The sequence below is a fragment of the Neodiprion lecontei genome, chromosome 5 (assembly GCF_021901455.1).
Source record: "Neodiprion lecontei isolate iyNeoLeco1 chromosome 5, iyNeoLeco1.1, whole genome shotgun sequence".
Classification (NCBI taxonomy): Eukaryota; Metazoa; Arthropoda; class Insecta; order Hymenoptera; family Diprionidae; genus Neodiprion; species Neodiprion lecontei.
In genome coordinates this window covers 31,143,915-31,162,633 of record NC_060264.1, presented here as the reverse complement: position 1 = coordinate 31,162,633, position 18,719 = coordinate 31,143,915, and the positions used below count along the sequence as shown (strand labels likewise).

The 18,719-nt window shown below is 37.0% G+C and overlaps 1 protein-coding gene across 1 annotated transcript; it reads right to left on the bottom strand.

The window, feature by feature from the left end:
- Positions 1-1,487: 1,487 nt before the first annotated feature.
- Positions 1,488-18,702, bottom strand: LOC107226836 (dual specificity tyrosine-phosphorylation-regulated kinase 2). The gene is made up of 2 exons (XM_015667782.2): positions 14,198-18,702; positions 1,488-3,758 (listed from the first exon to the last, which is right to left on the bottom strand). Exons 1-2 carry the CDS (start codon positions 15,257-15,259, stop codon positions 3,021-3,023), a joined length of 1,800 nt encoding a protein of 599 aa, XP_015523268.1. The 5' UTR covers positions 15,260-18,702; the 3' UTR covers positions 1,488-3,020.
- Between the last annotated feature and the right edge of the window lie 17 nt (positions 18,703-18,719).

The following is an 18,719-nucleotide window of genomic DNA, read 5'->3' as shown; positions in this document are numbered from 1 at the left end:
AGGTGGGTATGCACCATGTGTGTATATACATATATGCCTGTGTGTGTCTTTAAGTTCCATATCACAAAACAATTACTCTGTTCCGTATATCACGGGGCTCAATTACTAAACATCCTCATCGTCTATACATATAGGTATGTAATAATGACTTCTTCAACTATCTGTGTCAATATATATATATCTACATAATTTTGTTTCATTTTCATTTCTTTCTTTTTTCACTATTGTAGATTTCTGAACGGCTTTGCATCTCAAATATCGCTCACTTTTTTACCTCATACAATTTAACCGCAATCTCAGAATTGTTTTCGGTTCATTGTTTTTTGTTTTTTTGTCTATTTTTTTTTTGTCTTCTTACCGGAAATTAATTTGAGTCTTCACTTCTGTATGAAAAGACGTTATATCTTATTGCATGTAGTCTTGAGGTCAAGTAACCCAGCAACTTGTTTTCAATGGTTATTAACATGTTTCTTTTTCCCGCATCTTTTCTCATGCTACAAATCATTTCAAGTTGATTACTTTTCCAGATTTCTTTTTTTTTTTTACAGCGATTCCGATTGCAAAACGTAATAAAAGCAAGGACGATCGTGCAATTCGAAATTTAAAAATTACACGCACGTTAGAAATTATGTATATACTTATACATATGTAGCAGCCGTTGCGATATCTGATGAAGAATATAACGTTGGATGTGGATACCCATTCCGAGAAATTGTCAACTATAGGAAATTAAAAATTTGACTAAAAGTTTCATCAGTTTAAGATGGTTCAAGTTTCAATACGTCGCTAACGCGACTGTAACAACATCGAGATATTTTCCCCTCAATGTATTACACATTTAAAAATGAAACAATTACAAAGAAGAATAAAAAGTAGGTAAAAGCTTTTCTCGCAATATATCTATCTATCTATCTCTTTCTCTCTTTCTCTCTCTCTCTCTCTCTCCCTCTCAGATTTCTAAATTCGAACTGTCATGGCGGACTAACGAGCCGGCCCACATGTAACAGTTTATCTATTTGTTCCTCGGACGTCTTCCTAGAGACGTATGTATTGTATCGCGTGTGTGTGTGTATGTATATATATATATATGCACACGAATAGTTATGTAGGTCAGAAGCTATCAGACGGAACTAGCTCCTTCACCTGTGTCCAAACCATTCAATTATGCCGATTAACAAAGGAAAGAATCATGCGTGATAAAAAATGTACGAGAAATGGGGATCGGTAACAGTGGAATAAGAATAAATGGTTACAGAATCCTGTAAGTAGGTAGTACTTAAAAATCGCGAATTACTATCGTTACAGGTATAATAGTTTGAAAAGGACTAGACTAACTCAATTGCCTTGAAATATTAATCTTACTACCCGCAGCAGTTCATCCTTATTTCATATTCCTATAATTACCCTCCCCCCACCCCCCTCACTCTCTCTCTCTCTCTCTCTCTCTCTCTCTCTATCTCTCTTTCTCCCACCCTCCCTCCCTCTCTTTTTGTCTTCTTCTTTCATTGCATATAATGAAACTTAACGAGCGTCACTAGCATTCACGGTCTATTTTATTACACCACTTTATATTCGCACAGTCAACCAGCAACAAAGTTTACTGCACTGAATTTTACGATAAAATTTAGTTAAGACACCTGAATTTGTAGCCTCGTCAACGCAGCAGCTAAAAGATATCAAGTATCAGGACAAGAAATATCTTTCGAACTTTTTCCACGTTCCATGGAATGAACAATCCTCCATCTCGTTTATCTATTGACAATTAAAATGACGTTAAACATTCAATTGTACCACATTTTTCTGCGATGTCAACGATATCGACAACCGTTGTCGTAGTAAGAAATATTTTTTCTCGGTTCAACGTTGAAGCTAATTTTCTCTTGCTGAGTATTTTACTTACAAAAATACTTTACCCCGGTCTGTATTGAAGGGCCGATTTCGGTCGAGAATAAACCGACCAGTCGGTTCATATTAATTGCCATATAACTTAGGTGTTTACTGCACATGTGACGTGATGAGAAACATGCATTACAAAAGTCTGGATATGATCCAAGATGGCTCAAAAGCTGCAGCAGGTCAGGGCATTGAGATTTTGAGTGGTCCGTTTGCAATGGTCGGGTTTTAAGGAAACTCTATGCATACATATATGAACGACACTGGTTTTATGTTCGAAAAAGAAAACTGACCCAAGTTGAAACTGCTGCCTTAGTCACGAAGCCTTCTGTACCTCTCTTGGCAATTTACAGACGAAAGAGAAACGCAGATGTGACGGCGAAGCGATCTCATCTCGTTCAATATTAAATTCACCTAACACAAGACATCTCGAGAGAGCGAAAGAGAGAGACATAGATAGATAGATAGATATTTTATTTATGTCAATCGCAATATTAGACAATATGTATTAGACCCTGCACAATCACTGGGTATAACAAAAAAAGGGGTAGAGAGAGGAAGAAGAGAGAGAGAGAGAGAAATAGAGGAAAAAAGGAAAACGATATCCAGCCTCTTGTTAATTGAGTTTGTACTACCGCCAGCACGCTGGAGTTAGTCAAAACACTAAAATCCTTAATTTGGGTCGAGTCTAAAATAAACGTCTTGTGTTTATTTTTTTTCTTTTTTAGAAAAACGCAGAGACAGTTAAAATTCGAATTTGTCATTCGCACGTAGCCGCCGTTCATCACTTAATCTATACTACTCGTCTGACGGACGCCGTCCAAACAATTGTCACATGTTAATGAGGGTGTAAAGAGTCCAGAGTTATACCGTGCAGACGTACTCGTCAAGTTCCCATAGTCTCCAAAACGAATCAAGAAAGAAAGAAAAACTAGTCCGCGGTATTTTTTTCTTTCAATTTTTGTTTTGGTCATGGCAGTACGACATTGTATAAGCAATGACCCGATAATGATGAACCGACGTCATATGCAGCAGGTATGCAACGACGATGATCAAACATATCGATGACATAATAATGACAATAGTAACAACCGCAACTATCCATAACTCGACTGGTAAATCTCGTACTATTTGTAATTCTTAAGCATAGATCGTAAATCCGCGTCCGTCCGCCAACTTAACGGTGGAATCGACGTTGTTTTGCTAGAGTTTCTACTTCCGGAAGCGGGTGTCCTCAGTCCGGAAGTTGGCGCTGTTACCGGCACAGCGTTTTGCTGCTGTTGCTGTTGCTGCTGCTGCTGCTGCTGTTGTTGAGAGTCATTTTTTTCACCAGGCGGTTTGGGCAGCCTCCTCCTAAGCCAGTTGTGCTTCAACGCCTTATTCGGCGTCATCCGAAGCTCGGGATCCCACTCTAGGCACTTTCGTATGAAGTCGAGAAAGTAGGCGTCTTCGCATCCCTTCAGCGCCCTCTTCAGCTCCTTCGATCCTGGAGGACCCCTTCTTTTCCCCCGACGCGAGAGGCCGCCACTGAGCATTGTCGTCCCGTCGCTCATCGTAGTTGCCGTGCAGTACCTCGGGTACCCCTTCGAGCTTATGAAGTTCCGCGACCTCTTAGCACTGTCGAGCAACCTCTGAGGCGGCATGCCCAGCAGCTCTATTATGCAGGCCAGCTGATCGGCCTCGTCTTCGCCTGGTAGGAGGGGGAAACCGGTGAACATCTCCGCCAGTATACAACCCAGACTCCACATGTCAATCGGCATCCCGTATCTAGCTCCCAATATCACTTCGGGCGCTCGGTAAAATCTGCTCTGTATATACGTGTACACTCGTTGGTGTTCGTAACAGCTTGAGCCGAAATCAATCACCTGGGAACAGATTATACAAGGAGAGGTTAGATACATTCGGCATTTTTCATCGGCAACTTAGACGGATAAACCAAAGATTTGGTTTGTTTTTACACCGAGAGCTGAAACAGTGAAACTCGGCATGACGAGCGATCGACTCCCGAACACAAAATAATCCAACTCTACTGGTGGGCGAGATTGGAACACGTCGCAGGGTTGCCAACTTGGATCGAAACGGGGTGTGAGATGTGAAACTCTTCCGCGTCAATTGGCGAATTGATGATAATAAGAGTTTTCCTAGCCTCCTTGAATCACTACGTCAACTATCCGAAATACGGTTAACCTAAAAACATTCGCGTCACCGACGTAACCTCAACGAGCTCCGTTTGACAGCTGAATTATTTTGAGTTGGCAAACCTGCGTTAAAAGACGATAAATCTCGCGCATGCGCAATGAGACGCTCGATCAGCCAAGTTTCACAGTTTCATCTCGACAGACCTAGAAACAGTAAATTCTTAGTCTTCGTATACCGGGCCGCGATTTCCCGTTTAACGAGATTATTATAACTACTCTGACGCTGGTTCCATTATTAAGGCATGTCTATCTATAGTCGAGAAGAAAAAGACGACACTGTGCGTATGTCGCGAAACAAATTTTCCACTCGCCTAGCCTGCGTGCGCGACTCGGAGGGAAGAAAATCTGTACCAATTATAGCATTGGAAGCAACAAATCATTGCTGATGGTTTGCGCGTGGGTGTACATGAGATTACACGTTTTTCACCACGGAGTTATGTCACGACTGTGTTGTAACGTGTTTGAAGAAATCTAACGGATCTTTTGCAGATTAATAGGTCGTTAATTCCTCATGACAAGTTCGATTATTTTTACTCAACAACGAAGGTGGCTGATTTTGAACAACGGTAGAATTAAGTTTTACAATATTATACTATTTTACCTATCGAATTAGTATTTAAATTGCAAATGAAAAACGATCGCAAACTATAGTCCGAAAGGCTGCGATCAATGATTCGAAAAAAGATCACAGCTCAAAATCGTATAAATCTTTTTTACATTTCCTCAGCTGGTTGTCCAACAACTTTTTAGATGTCTGTTTTTAGTCCCTGAGATATTAGGTTGGTTAGGAAAAGTTTAGTATGAAAAAACATGTACAAATTAGTGCTATGAGATTAATCGATAGCTTCGATTAATCATTTTTTTCGATTAATCGATTAATCGAAGTTGCCTAATAATAATTCTGCAGCTCAATCGGTACATGAATCGAAACTGCCGATTAATCGATTAATCGGTAAAAACGCTTAATCGAAACCGTTGATTAATCGATTAATTAGAAAAACGACCAATCGAAGCTGCCGATTAATCGATCAATCGCACAGCAATACTACATATAACTTGGGAGATAAAAAAGAGTTTATCAAACATCGTATCAAACGGCAGGTCAACATCACCTTTGGATTTCATCGAATAGCGCCTCTATTGATCTGGTGAAATTTGGCTAGACTTCATCCACACGAAATAGATTCAGTAAACTGTACGAATCAATATATTTGAAGCTACCAGATGCCGCTCAATTATTTAGATAATATAATTAAACCACTATCTGCCTGTTATTTCTAAGCAAATTTAAGAAACCAACGTCGATATTTCGTACATGGGTAAAGTATCTTTCGTTAGTATACATATATTTGCAATGAAGGATAGTGGCCTCCTTAAATACAAAACGTTCCTCTATTAAAGGGGTCTACAAATTGGTTCTGTTAAATAAAAAAAAGCTAAGAAAAAAAAAAAAGTTTTCACAGAGCGTCGTTGCACGTCTGCCAAGTTTTCACTCACTAGATGTAAGCAAAGGGGGGGAAGAAAAAAAAACGTGGAGATATGTCTACGGGTCTATGATCCCGTCGTCGAGGTGGAGAAGTACACCACGTGCGAAAACTAGTCCAGACGCGATATGTATTATATATTTTCGCTAGTTGTTAGAATTCTTAGATGATGCCAGTGGTCGTCGTTCTCGTGTTTTATTATTAGGTATGTAGGTACAGTCTTACATTTTCTGATGCAGGAGATTCGCACGGTGGGATAAAACGTAACTATAATACTTCAAGTATAATAATCCCCGACATTTTTTTTTTTCTTTTCTACTATTACACGCCCGCAAAAGTTTGTATGCAAATTTTATTACACTTGCAAACCGTTATTCACTTTCACCAGAGCTTGCAAGCTCGAAGGTTATACATATATGTATATTCGGATATTGGCGAAAGAAATGAAGAAATATGCCTGTGTAGGAAATATTAGAATGTTTCAAATTGGAGCAATATTTTTATTATCTTTTTGCCGAAACGAGGTCTGAACATTAGTCTTTACCACCTAGTACATGTGAAAAAAAAAAAAAAATTGCACCTTATCTAAAACGAAGTCTAATATATATATATATAACATCAACACTATTATATTCATGTTACACTTTATGTCTATTAATAACCACAAGAGATTTCCGGTTCAGATGGAGAGGAGAAAAGAAATAATAAACGATTGAAATAGATCGGAGGTCTAACAATCAACTACGGAAGTTGAAATTCACATGGTGGTTTATCTTTGTGTACAAAGAACCAATTATGTCAACCGGAATAAATAAACCTGAGTATTACGTCAAGGACGTTAAGTGATTATTTTTTATTACTTTTTATTTTTCTCTTTTCCAAGCCCTAACTAAAATAGTTGATAATTCAAACTTGCCGAGTCACGGTATACACAACGTAAAGAAACCTTACTTCGCAAAGTCTAATCATTAAAATGGATCAATTAACATTTCTATTAAACTCTTTGGCTCTTGTATTCAAGTTTACATATATATTTCAATAATAATAATAACAATGATATTAATAATACAATCAATGAGCGATAAAGGGATGGGAGAAAATGATCGGGTCATCACAGTGCCGGTTAATTACTGTTTCTTTGAATCCAATTAGCAAAGCCCCTCAATTTCCAATTTCTTCATTATAACAACAACACGAGTAAAACGAAACGTGGATTATAAATATTTTAATTTTTGTTTCCATTTTTACCGTTCAATATTCATGTACGTATTACGATGCATGTTATTAATATATTATATGTATGTTATATGCATTCAGCTCACAGAGCTTATTACTGAAAATAATTTACCTTTATACGTGGCAAACGGTATACGCAGGCATAAGTCCGAATGTATTATATATATATATATATGTGTGTACAAATGTATATACATAAACGCACACACCGTTACCTTATGAATTTCAAGCACAGTTATTTTCGTGGTCCCACATTGATTTTATCGATTCGACTAAAATACGTATAAATGTGTCCCTTCTCAGTTGAAATATATCACAAGTATATAAGATACACTGTATTGAACATAGATATGAGTGTATACCGTATATAACTCTATGTACGTATGTAAATTATTTTATTGTTTCAGATTAGAGAAATATTTTCGTCCCCCCCCCCCCCCCCTTTTTATGTTTTTGCTTTTACAAGATCTGAAAATTAGTTTTTTGACGAATTAGAAAATCACCGCGAATGCGAGGCATTTTATAAGACTGTACGATGAAAATGATTGTTTTGCAAGATTTTACGACAAAAAAAACTGGAAGCTTGAATTAGTGAGGACGTTTCTTTTTATTTTTAAAAATATCAATTTTTCAACAACGTAACAATTAAACTATATAAAATAAATCGAACTGCCGGGGGAAAGTAGGCTGTCTGAGGATTGCAAACACGGTATATATATATAAATATATGTATCAGAATTGTAAGTATATGATATGTACACTTGGGGACAATGAATCTGAGACCGCAAATTTTTTACACTAGACAGTTATGTTGGCAACGCAGGGAAACCTACAGCGCCACAGTCGGCCGAGCGCGAAACAAACTCAATCTTAGAATACGTGTCAATCTAACAAGTCGTTATCCCCGCGGTATTTTATCTTTGGTTGCGGAACTGATTCGAGAAATTGTGTGGAATCCTTTTCATCGTTCATCTAGCATATCCAGAGATTATAACGATCGTTCTACGATACGATAATAAATCCGTTATAGATCAACACTCATTTACCTTATATATGTTCCGGAATCTATATAATTCTATTGACATATCTATAGATAAGACACGGATACTTGAACATACATAGTAACCCAAGATAGTCAATATTCAGATACTTGAAATGTCCGTCTGCAGCAAATCTCTTGCTTTTGATAAGAATAAAAATATTAAGTTATAACGGGTACAAAATTTGTTTCCATTTAATAATCAGAACTGCATTAGATTTTTCGGATATGTTAAACATTGAAAATATGTTTTAAAAAACGGTATATATATATATATAAAATTTAAAAAATTAAAAAATATAAAATTTCGTGTGTATAATCACTGCTGACGGAGAGTAAAAATACTGGAGAAAGGTCGATGATTGGTTGCTATAAACGATTAGAAAACCGTTTAGATGTGCGAATTGAAGAGTTTTATTAAACGCGGTCCAACCGCTAATCTTTGTGATTCTTCTCGTCTTTTGTATTACTTCTTATCCGCGCTGCTCGATTGTCCGGCAATTAATTAAGAATTGTTCGATCAATCCTATGACGAATGAATCGAAAAGAAGACCGCGAATAATATATTGTACACGCGGAAGAAGAAAACTTATTTAAATCCCAACGACGATGATAATGATGAAAAAAAACAAAAAAAACCAACAAACATGTTTTACAATAACATGGAGTACGTTATACTGCGTAGTGTTAATCAAACCTTGAGTGTTATTATACACTATACAGATTTATAAAGCAATGACTGTACAGTGTAAAGCGATGTAGTATCAAGGTCATCGGTCGCGTACTACTTGCAAGAGTAGCAAATTAATAAAAAATTAAAAAAATAAATATATATTCGTACACAGGCTTATATCGTAGGGTATACGAACTCTTTGAATATGGTCTCATACGCAACATCATCGAGTTGAATGTGTCTCTTGTTTCACGTAGCTCATTGACGACCGATGGATTGAGTTATTAATTTAACTAGGTCAAAGACAATGCAGGGGAATTTGAGAGTTAATAAAATCCTCACGTGCATAATTATTATTAGTCCGGTATCGCGATCCAATCGTCAAGGTTAAGAAACCGGAAGAACGAGTAGAAGAGGTGCTGTAATGGTTCATTGTTATACTGTCCAAAAATAGAAATTATTCCAATTTTTCTGTTCAATTAGTTCTTTTTCCTCAAGGAGAAAAAAAAAAACAATTGTATCGATTTTTTTTTGTTATTCTTACGTGTTACAAGTATACGTAAACAATTGCACAAGGTGAAACGAAAATGAATCCTGTAGATTAATACATTTAACACGTTTCAAATGAAATTCAATTCTTAATGTTGTGAATTAGAAGAATTATTTACTATCAGTGCGCTATAATACAAAAACTCGTCAGCTAACGGTAGAAATCATAACTGCATTAACGTAACTCAGTTTTGTTTGTATATACAGCTGTCTTAGCTTAGCTTTCAATGACGCGCGATAATCGAAGGAGAGAATGTGGACTATAAAAAAAAAAGGGGTGTAAAAAAGAATGAAAATATCTTTACGATCGGCAATTTGAACAACCTGAAAAACTGACCGGAAGAAGCGTCTGTAACAGACGACGTTGCCAGGCCAATAAAAGCAGAAGTTGACGGAAGAAGAAGCAAAAAATTAGCCTAACTCGAAACGGAAAGAAGAGATTCTAAATCCGTCGCGCAGAGAGTTGAAACAAATTTTACGATAACCGCGGCATTAGGAACGAGTATTTTTACTCGTATACTCTTGAAATTTGTTTTATATACAAGAGAAGAACGAAAGAAAACACGAGGAATTAAACACATCGAATAATTGATTTGCACGAAGAGAAACGACAGTTAAAAAAAAAAAATAATAATAATCATCTAAATTGAAAAAAAGCAAGATTGCAACCTGTTTTTAGTTCTGCGGCTGTGGTATTAAGAGGATGGTATAATCAATGTTTACCGACCGAGTATAACATCAGTTATTTTGACTACTATCGGAACCTATGTAATTATACATCATGTAATGCTGGACAGAAGACGAAAATAATGCCATAAAATGTAGTCCTCTGATCGAATAACTGCTAATTGTAAGTAAAATATTTCCTGCCGTTATTCTCGCAACATAACAATTTGAGATTTATTCTCAGTCGTAATTTCATGTCAGTGATGTTCAGGTTCTGATTATAGTAAAAATAATAGATATTCTACTCGACCGGCAAGGACTGACTATAGCCAAAATAAGGGACATTTTTCTCGATCGGTAAGGACTGTCTACAACCAGAATAAGGGACATTTTACTCGGTCGATAAAGACTGACCGTAGCCAAAATAAGGGATGTTTTGCTCGGTCAGTAAGGATCTCGTCTAAAACCAAAATAAGGGACATTTTACTCGGTCGGTAACGAGTGCCTATGGCATCCTCTTAACGGAACACGTGAGCGCGATACTGAAACACCCTGTAAAAATATAAGTGACATATTATATATGTATACGCCAGAGTATAATATACGTTATAATTTCTTAGCCTCGACACTATATCCCCGGCAGTGTTGTGAGGTCACAACAAAGTTGTCGGTTACCAAGAGGACTGGCAAAACCAGTTTGCGACAGTAATCTGGAATTGAATTTAGCAAAGAGTCATAAGGGCAGCTTTGCAGCAGGCAAGGCAAAAGATGTGTACAGCAAGCAGCAGCAACAAAACATCGCCGTCGAAGATTGACGACTACCGACCAAGCAATAAATAAACATGACAAAAAAAAATCATTATTTCAAACACAACACAACGGGACATGTACACGTGTCCATAAATAAATTGTGTAAATATGACGGTGAATATTAGCTTAAATGCGCGACGATAAATGTCAAAGGATAAAGAAAAATGCAAACTTATACATTAATTGCAAATATTTACTGCATCCCCAAATCATAGAAAATAAAATATAACGTCTTACAGATGTTAATGTGATATAATCAAAATTACTTTGAAGTAACTTAGTTTCCAACGAGATATACGAGCGTCATAATAATCTGTACTACTGTACTATGGTTTGCTAAAGTTTCAAACGATCTTTATAAATTTGAGAGATAAAAATATTTCTCAAAAATGCATCGCGACATTAAAGTCACAAAGGTCAACCTCGTCATTCTGTCGCTTCAAATTGATTCGATAAACTTGTATTTGACACTTCACGGACAAATCGGCCGTTTATTAAATTTTATTAGGATTGGGCAGCAGCAACGGCAAGCGTATTGGATTTAAAAGAAAAAGAATTTTTCCGCGCTATAGGAATTGAAAGCCAGCGGACATGCAGAAGAGGAGTAATTCCGAGTGCAATAAATAGAACTGTGGATATATTTTATCAAGCCGCTTTCTATTGCCAAGAAAAAATTTCGGGATTTTGAAATTGATAAATTGATGCAAAACTTAGCAGAAAATACTGTATAGAATAGAATTAACTTCGATAATGTAATAAATTTAAAATAGCAACGACAATATCGACGATAATAATAATAATAATAATAATAATAATAAAAATAACAACAACGACACAACGACAAAAATCTAATGACGACGAAACAAAATTAGGATAGGCCAATTTATTCCCAGGAAGTCTTTCATCCGAAGCTGTCTAAAAATATAACATGCATACATACATACAGCAGTTAAACAACTCGACCGTGAGTAAGTGTGTATGTATAGGTATATGTATAGTTAAACATAAAGGAGAAGAATAAAAGGAAAGGAAAGAAATGAGAAAGGAATATAAATAGATGGCTGTCAGAATTCAGTGTTTTTTCTTCAGTTACCGGAAAATCGTTTCTTTGTTCTTCGCTCGCATCTTTGCACACAGGTTTTACTTGTGACTCGTTGTCTTTTTCCGTAGAGATATTATAAAGTGTATGAGAAATCTTACGTTGAAAATGATAATCATACTTGTAAATTCGAACACCAGTAAGGACAAAGAAGAAAATCTAATAAGATAGAGGTGAAAAAAAAAATGCTTCTTTTAACCCTCGAGTCACGCATTATTGTGCCGAGTCAACTTTTATAACAAGATGGTATTTTACGGTTTTCATGGTCGCTGATTGCGGATATGAAATCAGATTTCACAATTTGAAGATGGCGGACAAAAATTTCAAATTTAATCAAATCCGGCCGAAAAACTTTAGGCAGTTTTCGGGGTCGCTGATTACAAATCTGAAATTAGATTCTGGAAATTCAAAATGGCGGATCCTATGTGGTGGACGAAAATTTGAAATTTGATCGAATACGGTCAACACACTCCATGTTTGGATTCGCCATACTGAATTTTCGATATCTGGTTTCAGACTCGTAATCGGCGAACCCAAAAACTCCTGGACAGAGTTTTTTCTCCGGATTCGATTGAATTTCAAATTTCCATCCACCATATTGCATCCGCCAATCTTGAATTTTCAAAATCTATATTCAGATTCGTAATTAGAGGCCCCGAACACTGATACATATTTTCCAATCAATTTGTTTCTAACAATAACAAGTTACATTATATCGCAACAATCACTTTCGAGTATTGAAAACCTATTAGTATACTATCAGAAATAGAAAAAAAACCGCAAAGAAATGTGTTGAAAAGTTCTTTAAATATACAAAAAATGGATATAAAATAGGTGGTAAGAATACTTACCACTATGACTCAAAGGGTAAAGGACATTCTCGAAAGATGAGGTATAGATAACTTTTTTAAGTACGTATAGTAGATATATATATGCATATATATATATATATATCTATATTACTCGGGAAGCTTTAAGTACAGTATATTTATAGAAGTGGTACACATTTAGACGGGAAACCCGAGGAAGAAAAGAAAGAAAAGAGAAGAGAGGGTGCCATAAGTTTTCCCCTAGCCTAGACCAAAGATTCACCCAGAGCACACTCTATCTATATTTTGAAAGGAGAAAATAATACTTTTACTCGGAGACAGGAACTCGGGAGGGTTCATTTCTCAGCCAGACATTCGCGGTCTGTTCCTAAAACGGATTAACTTGAAGCTCTCCAAGAAGTCGAAAGAATCATAAAAATTGGGAGACAATCGAATCTCAAGCGTCGATAAAGTAGATATTCGTTTTACCAGGATTCTTTTTTTTTTTTTTATCGTACACCTAACGAAGTTGACTGATCTTTCAAAGTACTGTGCATAATGCGCACTATTGAAAAGACTCTTTTACCAAACATGAATACCAAAGAATAGTTAAGTTTCATTAGTAGATCGGACCAATTTGTGCAAAGTATTTTTCAGATAAATACGAGTACGATTAACACAGCATGCAAAAATAATTGAAATTGTACTGTCAGTGTTAAATATTCACTAATTATTGAATAAAATATCACAGTACTTTTCACAGATCAGCACAGTGTGTCAAATCAATATGACGTCAGAGAACTTCTTACTAGAGACAAATTGAGTTATTTTTGTTATTCTTTCTCGTTTATGGTCAAACTTGAGATGAGAAGAAATATTGTAATTATTGTACAGAAGTAGATTTTATCTTGAATGAAAATTTTGAATCCGAAAGATGTAAAATCTTGAAATGACTAATTCATCGATGACAGCGTCGAGGCGTAAAGAGACATTATCCATAAATTCTGATGCTTGTGTGATGTCACTTTGAAAGACTAAGTAAGTAGTCTACTACCGCCTCACTGAAAGCATCTTATTAGAAAATCTGCTTGAGTTGAGTTCTGCTCTTTAAAGATTCCCCCTTTAAGGTGTGCATGTTTCTATATATGCAACCACTCGCAGACAGCAGCCGTTCATTAAAGTCACCGTCGTACAACTGAAATCCAAGGTTTTATTTCTTCAACAGTATGAAGAGTTTATTTCCGGGAAGAATTTTCATTTCTTTACTCATTGGCATTTTTCAAAATATACTGCTTTTTCGAGTATAAAAATAAACCAGCAGCACTATTCGTGTCACACGCACGGTGGGTAGTTAAATGTGTTTTTAAAGAGTAGTTGAACAAGGAATCAAGTCAGTTTACACCCTCAACCCTTAATTTCAGAATCATCGTTTCGCAACAAAGTTACCATTTTATCGCTTTGGTTGGATGTTTAATTCGTGATTTTGCAAAGCGTCTTCAACGTCAAGTATATCTCTCCACTTTCATGTGAAATATAATACAATTTAATACAAAGGGCTTGATTGAAGAACCATAGACAAATTACACAAAATAACGACAGAGCGATGGATCGAATGTGAAACTACAACAATAGTCGGAGTTCGAACTTGACTGTGAGAGATACATCCGACACATTTGTACTTGAATACAATTGAGCCAATCAATAAAACAGTGAGTACTGTATAATATGAATATAAACTGACCTTGATACCGCTGCGTCCCTGTTGTTTGAGGAGGACGTTTTCAGGCTTCATGTCGCAGTGAATGATTTTGTTCTTATAGAGAGCGTCGAGGCACTGTAGCAGAGAGTGTGAAAACTTTCTAACAAGAGCGAGGCTGAAGCCTTGAAACTTGTTCTTCTTAATGAGTTCGTAAAGATTAATACTAAGCAGTTCGAAGGTGATGCACATATGATTTCTGAACGAAAACGAATCGTACATGTGTATAATGTTCATTGTATTGTCCTTATCCTGTTCCTTCAAATTCTTCAATATTCTAATCTCCTCCTGAGCCTGTCGATAGAATCTCTTCTCGTTCCTGACCATCTTAAGCGCGACGTGTTCCTGGGTCTTGTGATCATAGGCCTTGACGACCTGACCAAACGAACCCTTGCCGATTACCTTGAGTACCTCATATCTGTAGGCTACGTGATCGTGAGTGATGTGAATGTACGATCCCTGGTCGTTGTCGTACCCGTTGTTGTTAGCAGCGATCCCGATGATCCCCGGTCGCTTCTTAGCGTTAGCTCCGATGTAGTATATCTGCGGATAGTTGAATATCTCGTGATGTTCGTGCGGCGTAAGGTACTTCATGTAGAGTTTCATAACTGTGTCGGGAGTCGCGATTGTTGTCGCAGGCTTTCCGCCAACCGTAGAGTTTCCTTCCGTCCTGCCATTTTTCACCATAGGACTGCTCGACTGGCTGTTTGGTTGGGAATGGGAATTGTGGCAGCTAGAATTGTGGCTCGTATGGCTCGTGTGAGAACTCAGGCTGATGTTCAGGCTGTCCGAATTGCTAGGAAGGTTTTGCAGGCTGTTGTTAGCGCTCGAACCCAAACTTGGCAAGTGCGTACTTCCGTGCGCCGAGTGACTCTGGGGCGATTCACCCTGTTTCAAGACTAGACTGCCCCCTTTTAACGGGGGCAAGTGGTTACTTTCGTTTGTCGAGATGTATGTCTGCGTCGATATCGCGTTCGATGGTACAAACGCGTTCGGTCTTGATAGCGGCATCTCGATAAAACTACTAACTAGTGCTAAGCTAGTCATTTGTGCCCATTTAGAATTGTAATTTTTTTTTTGTAATATTTAATATTTATCGCGTTCTTCCCTTCGGTTAGTATTTATTCTATCCTGCTCATATTTATTACAATGATTTTTTTTTTTTTTTTTTTTGTTTAGAAAAATTATTATTTATTTATTTTATTTAATTATATCGTCGAAGGGAAAAACTTTTTACTTCGGCTTATTTAAAACGTGATAGAGAGATTTGTTGTTAAGTTTTCAGTCTCAATTTTACGGTAATATATTTGTTCGATTATTATACTGATAGGCGAGACGCGGATGTTCACTTTAAATGAGAAGAAAAAATAAAACAAAAAACCGAGAACAGAGCTTTTCTATTTTTCTTTTTCCTCTTGTTTCTACACCTGCTGTCTTGCGATATTTAAGTTGTGTGACTGTGGTTTATTGAGATCGTCGATTGCAGAGGCAGTAGCGTTGGTTTATATCACGATTTCAAAAGTGTTTCTTTCCCTCTTTTTTTTTTGGAATTTCTTTGTTGTTTTCTTTTTACAACGAAAAAGAAAAATGAAGATGAAACGATTGGACAAGTACTTTCAATGAAATAATTTAAATAGAGAGAAATAAAACGAAACAAAAACAAGTAATGAAGTGTCAAACGAAAAATAAAACGATGCAAAAAATGTGGTAGACTAGACGAAGTTTGAATCTATTTTCTTCAAACAGAGATACTTGCGCGTTTTTATTATGAAAATCGTAACGTATAAAAAGATCACGGAAATCGGTTAGTGTTAGTCTCAATTTGAAATACAAAATATCTATTTCAAATTGCCCGCTTAAATGCAGTAAGGAACTATGGAAAACGAGTTTCTACACTCATATGAAACAACACTTTGAAATAGGATCGTCGATTGTTATTAAAATGTCACTTATGATTCACTTATTTATTTGTTCATTTATTTGAATTAATATTTCCCTTTATTTTCGTTAAACAACAATTAATAAACCGATTGTATTACCTATCTCTTTTGTTTTGTCCGTCGTATATTTTTGAGAAAAAATTTCAAACGTTGATTCGAACGTCTAATTTTATACTCTATGGTAAACGAGGAGGACAAACGCATTATGAGATGCACGCGTTTAGCCGAGAGGTTGTTGGCACGAGGCCGGCCGACCAAGTTTGATGACTTCGCTCCATTCAATTGTTTTTCATTGTTTTTCTCAGTCTCTCCCGCTTCGCGCTTTCTTTATTCTCCTACTATTGTGGTTAATATTATTATTTATTACTTTTATCACCGTCGGAGAACGAAAATAAGTATTCGCTATTTAATCGTATCAAATCCGGCGCTCACTTGTTTCTCGGTTTACAGGTAAACAGCAAGAGTGGTCACACTTCCACTTTACTTTTCAATCACGCACACCGTTGAGAACCTGTATCAATATCGATCATTTCTCTTCTCCGCACACAGAGTTACGCGTTAGCGTACGTATAATTTGAAGTGTCAATATGATCATATGTATTCACCTTAACCCTGGCAGTGCAATATATGTTTCAGTCACGAATTAGATATCCTCCAGTTTTCATTGGTTAAATCCAACAGATTGATTTCTCCGACTTCGTACATCCGAAATTATACGCACGCACACAGACACTCAATCACTCACTCATTCACTCACACACACGCACGCAATATATCAAACAGCATATGTATATTTATGTATGACTGACAATTCAAGTTACGTGCGTCAAATCTGTTATCATTCGTTCACGTTTTACTTCAGCGTCTTATCTGAGATCGTCGTTCTTCTTTTCGAAAGTTTCGTACGTCGATTATGATTTTATTTATATCATATATTCTTCACAATAAAATTCCTTTGGGCAGTTTTATCACGACTTGAGGTTGAAAAACACCTATCACCATTACCGCGATGATTATCATCAATTGTCTTTGTCTCCGTGTTTCGTTGCGGTACGATATTTCACTTTGCACAATTTTCTATTCGCATATATAAAATTCGCCCTCAAACCGGCGTATTTATGCAAATATATACACATATATATATATTTACGTTAAAAATTTGCTGTATTAATTAATCACATAACGCACACAAAATCGCGTATCCATGCGCGTACTCGAAAAGTTGATAAAAAATTTGAACAATTCATTCGTAATAATTATGATAGATGGACGACTGAGGCCGATTCTTTTGTTTATTTATTATTCATCCCAGACGTCGAATTTCATTCACAGCCGCACACCACCACCACCACGCACTCTATCCGGTGTTAAAACGATGTTCGCGATCGGCATATCTGTGCAGGTAGCGGATAGACTTTTCATTTGTCGATTAATACGGATGAGACAAAGGCAACGTCAGTAGAATGAGCATGAACCAGCGGTAGAATGAGAAGGAGGCGGCTTCTTTCTTTTCCTTCTCTTTTTCGATTTCCACCTCGTCGTCGTCGTCGTCCTCGTCATACAACGCACCTCTACTATTATTCAGATGGTCGGGGTCGTTTCTAGCTTCCGACCAACGCCACACACAGTCACTGTCTGCCGTATGATTTCTTGGCCCCTCGTCGAACCCGCGCCAGTTCGCTAACCATCACGCACACCATCCACCATATTTATACTTTTTGTATCCCCCGTAAGGTGTTGGGTAGACAGAGAGACGGGCGTACGAACAGGGTGTATTTAAGCCCGTTGCGAGAGCTTTCCACGTTGCACGAGAACATTTATTTGAAAATTCTCCTGTGTTTTTTGTGACTCTTTTATTTCAAACGCGAGACAATATGTCACCACTCTTCTGTTGTTTTTCCCTGTTCAGTCCAGCTCTCTCTCTTTCTATACATCTATCTTGATCGAATTTCTTTGTTTATTCTATCGCTCGGTGTGTTATTGCGTGAAAAGATAATTAATTAACTATTTATTTGATCTTCTTTCTTTTTTTAATTTTATTCGAGTCACTCGAACAAAAGAGGGGAAAACAGACCGAACACGAGTGTAGTGGAGTATCTTTTTTTCTATTCGAAACGTCAAATAGATGTGTGCAGGTACGATATGCATGCATATACGTATACGTATAACCCTAATTGGTCATTATTCTTATTTTGTTTTGTATACGACTCGCGTGTAACTGTACATCCGGCACAGGTGCACTATCTTTTGGTCGTTCTTTCACTAGTTTATTGTGGGGGTGCAAATCAGGGGTTTTCGCGTCTAGTGTTCCTGTTTCGAGTCGGATATTTCAGAGGTGTACCCGTTCTTTGTCGGGTACCGTTACGTGCGTCAATTTTTATACTGGGTATTGTCACGTTACACAGTTTTTCATATATAAACAGGCGAAAATTTGTTAGAAATACTCGAGGCGTGCTCCTTCGGACCGTAGGAAAACGCCAGCTTAATACACCCACGCACACACGCACGCGATCACCGAACCCCGAGGAAGGCCAAAAACCTACTAATGCGATTGCAGAACGTCGCAC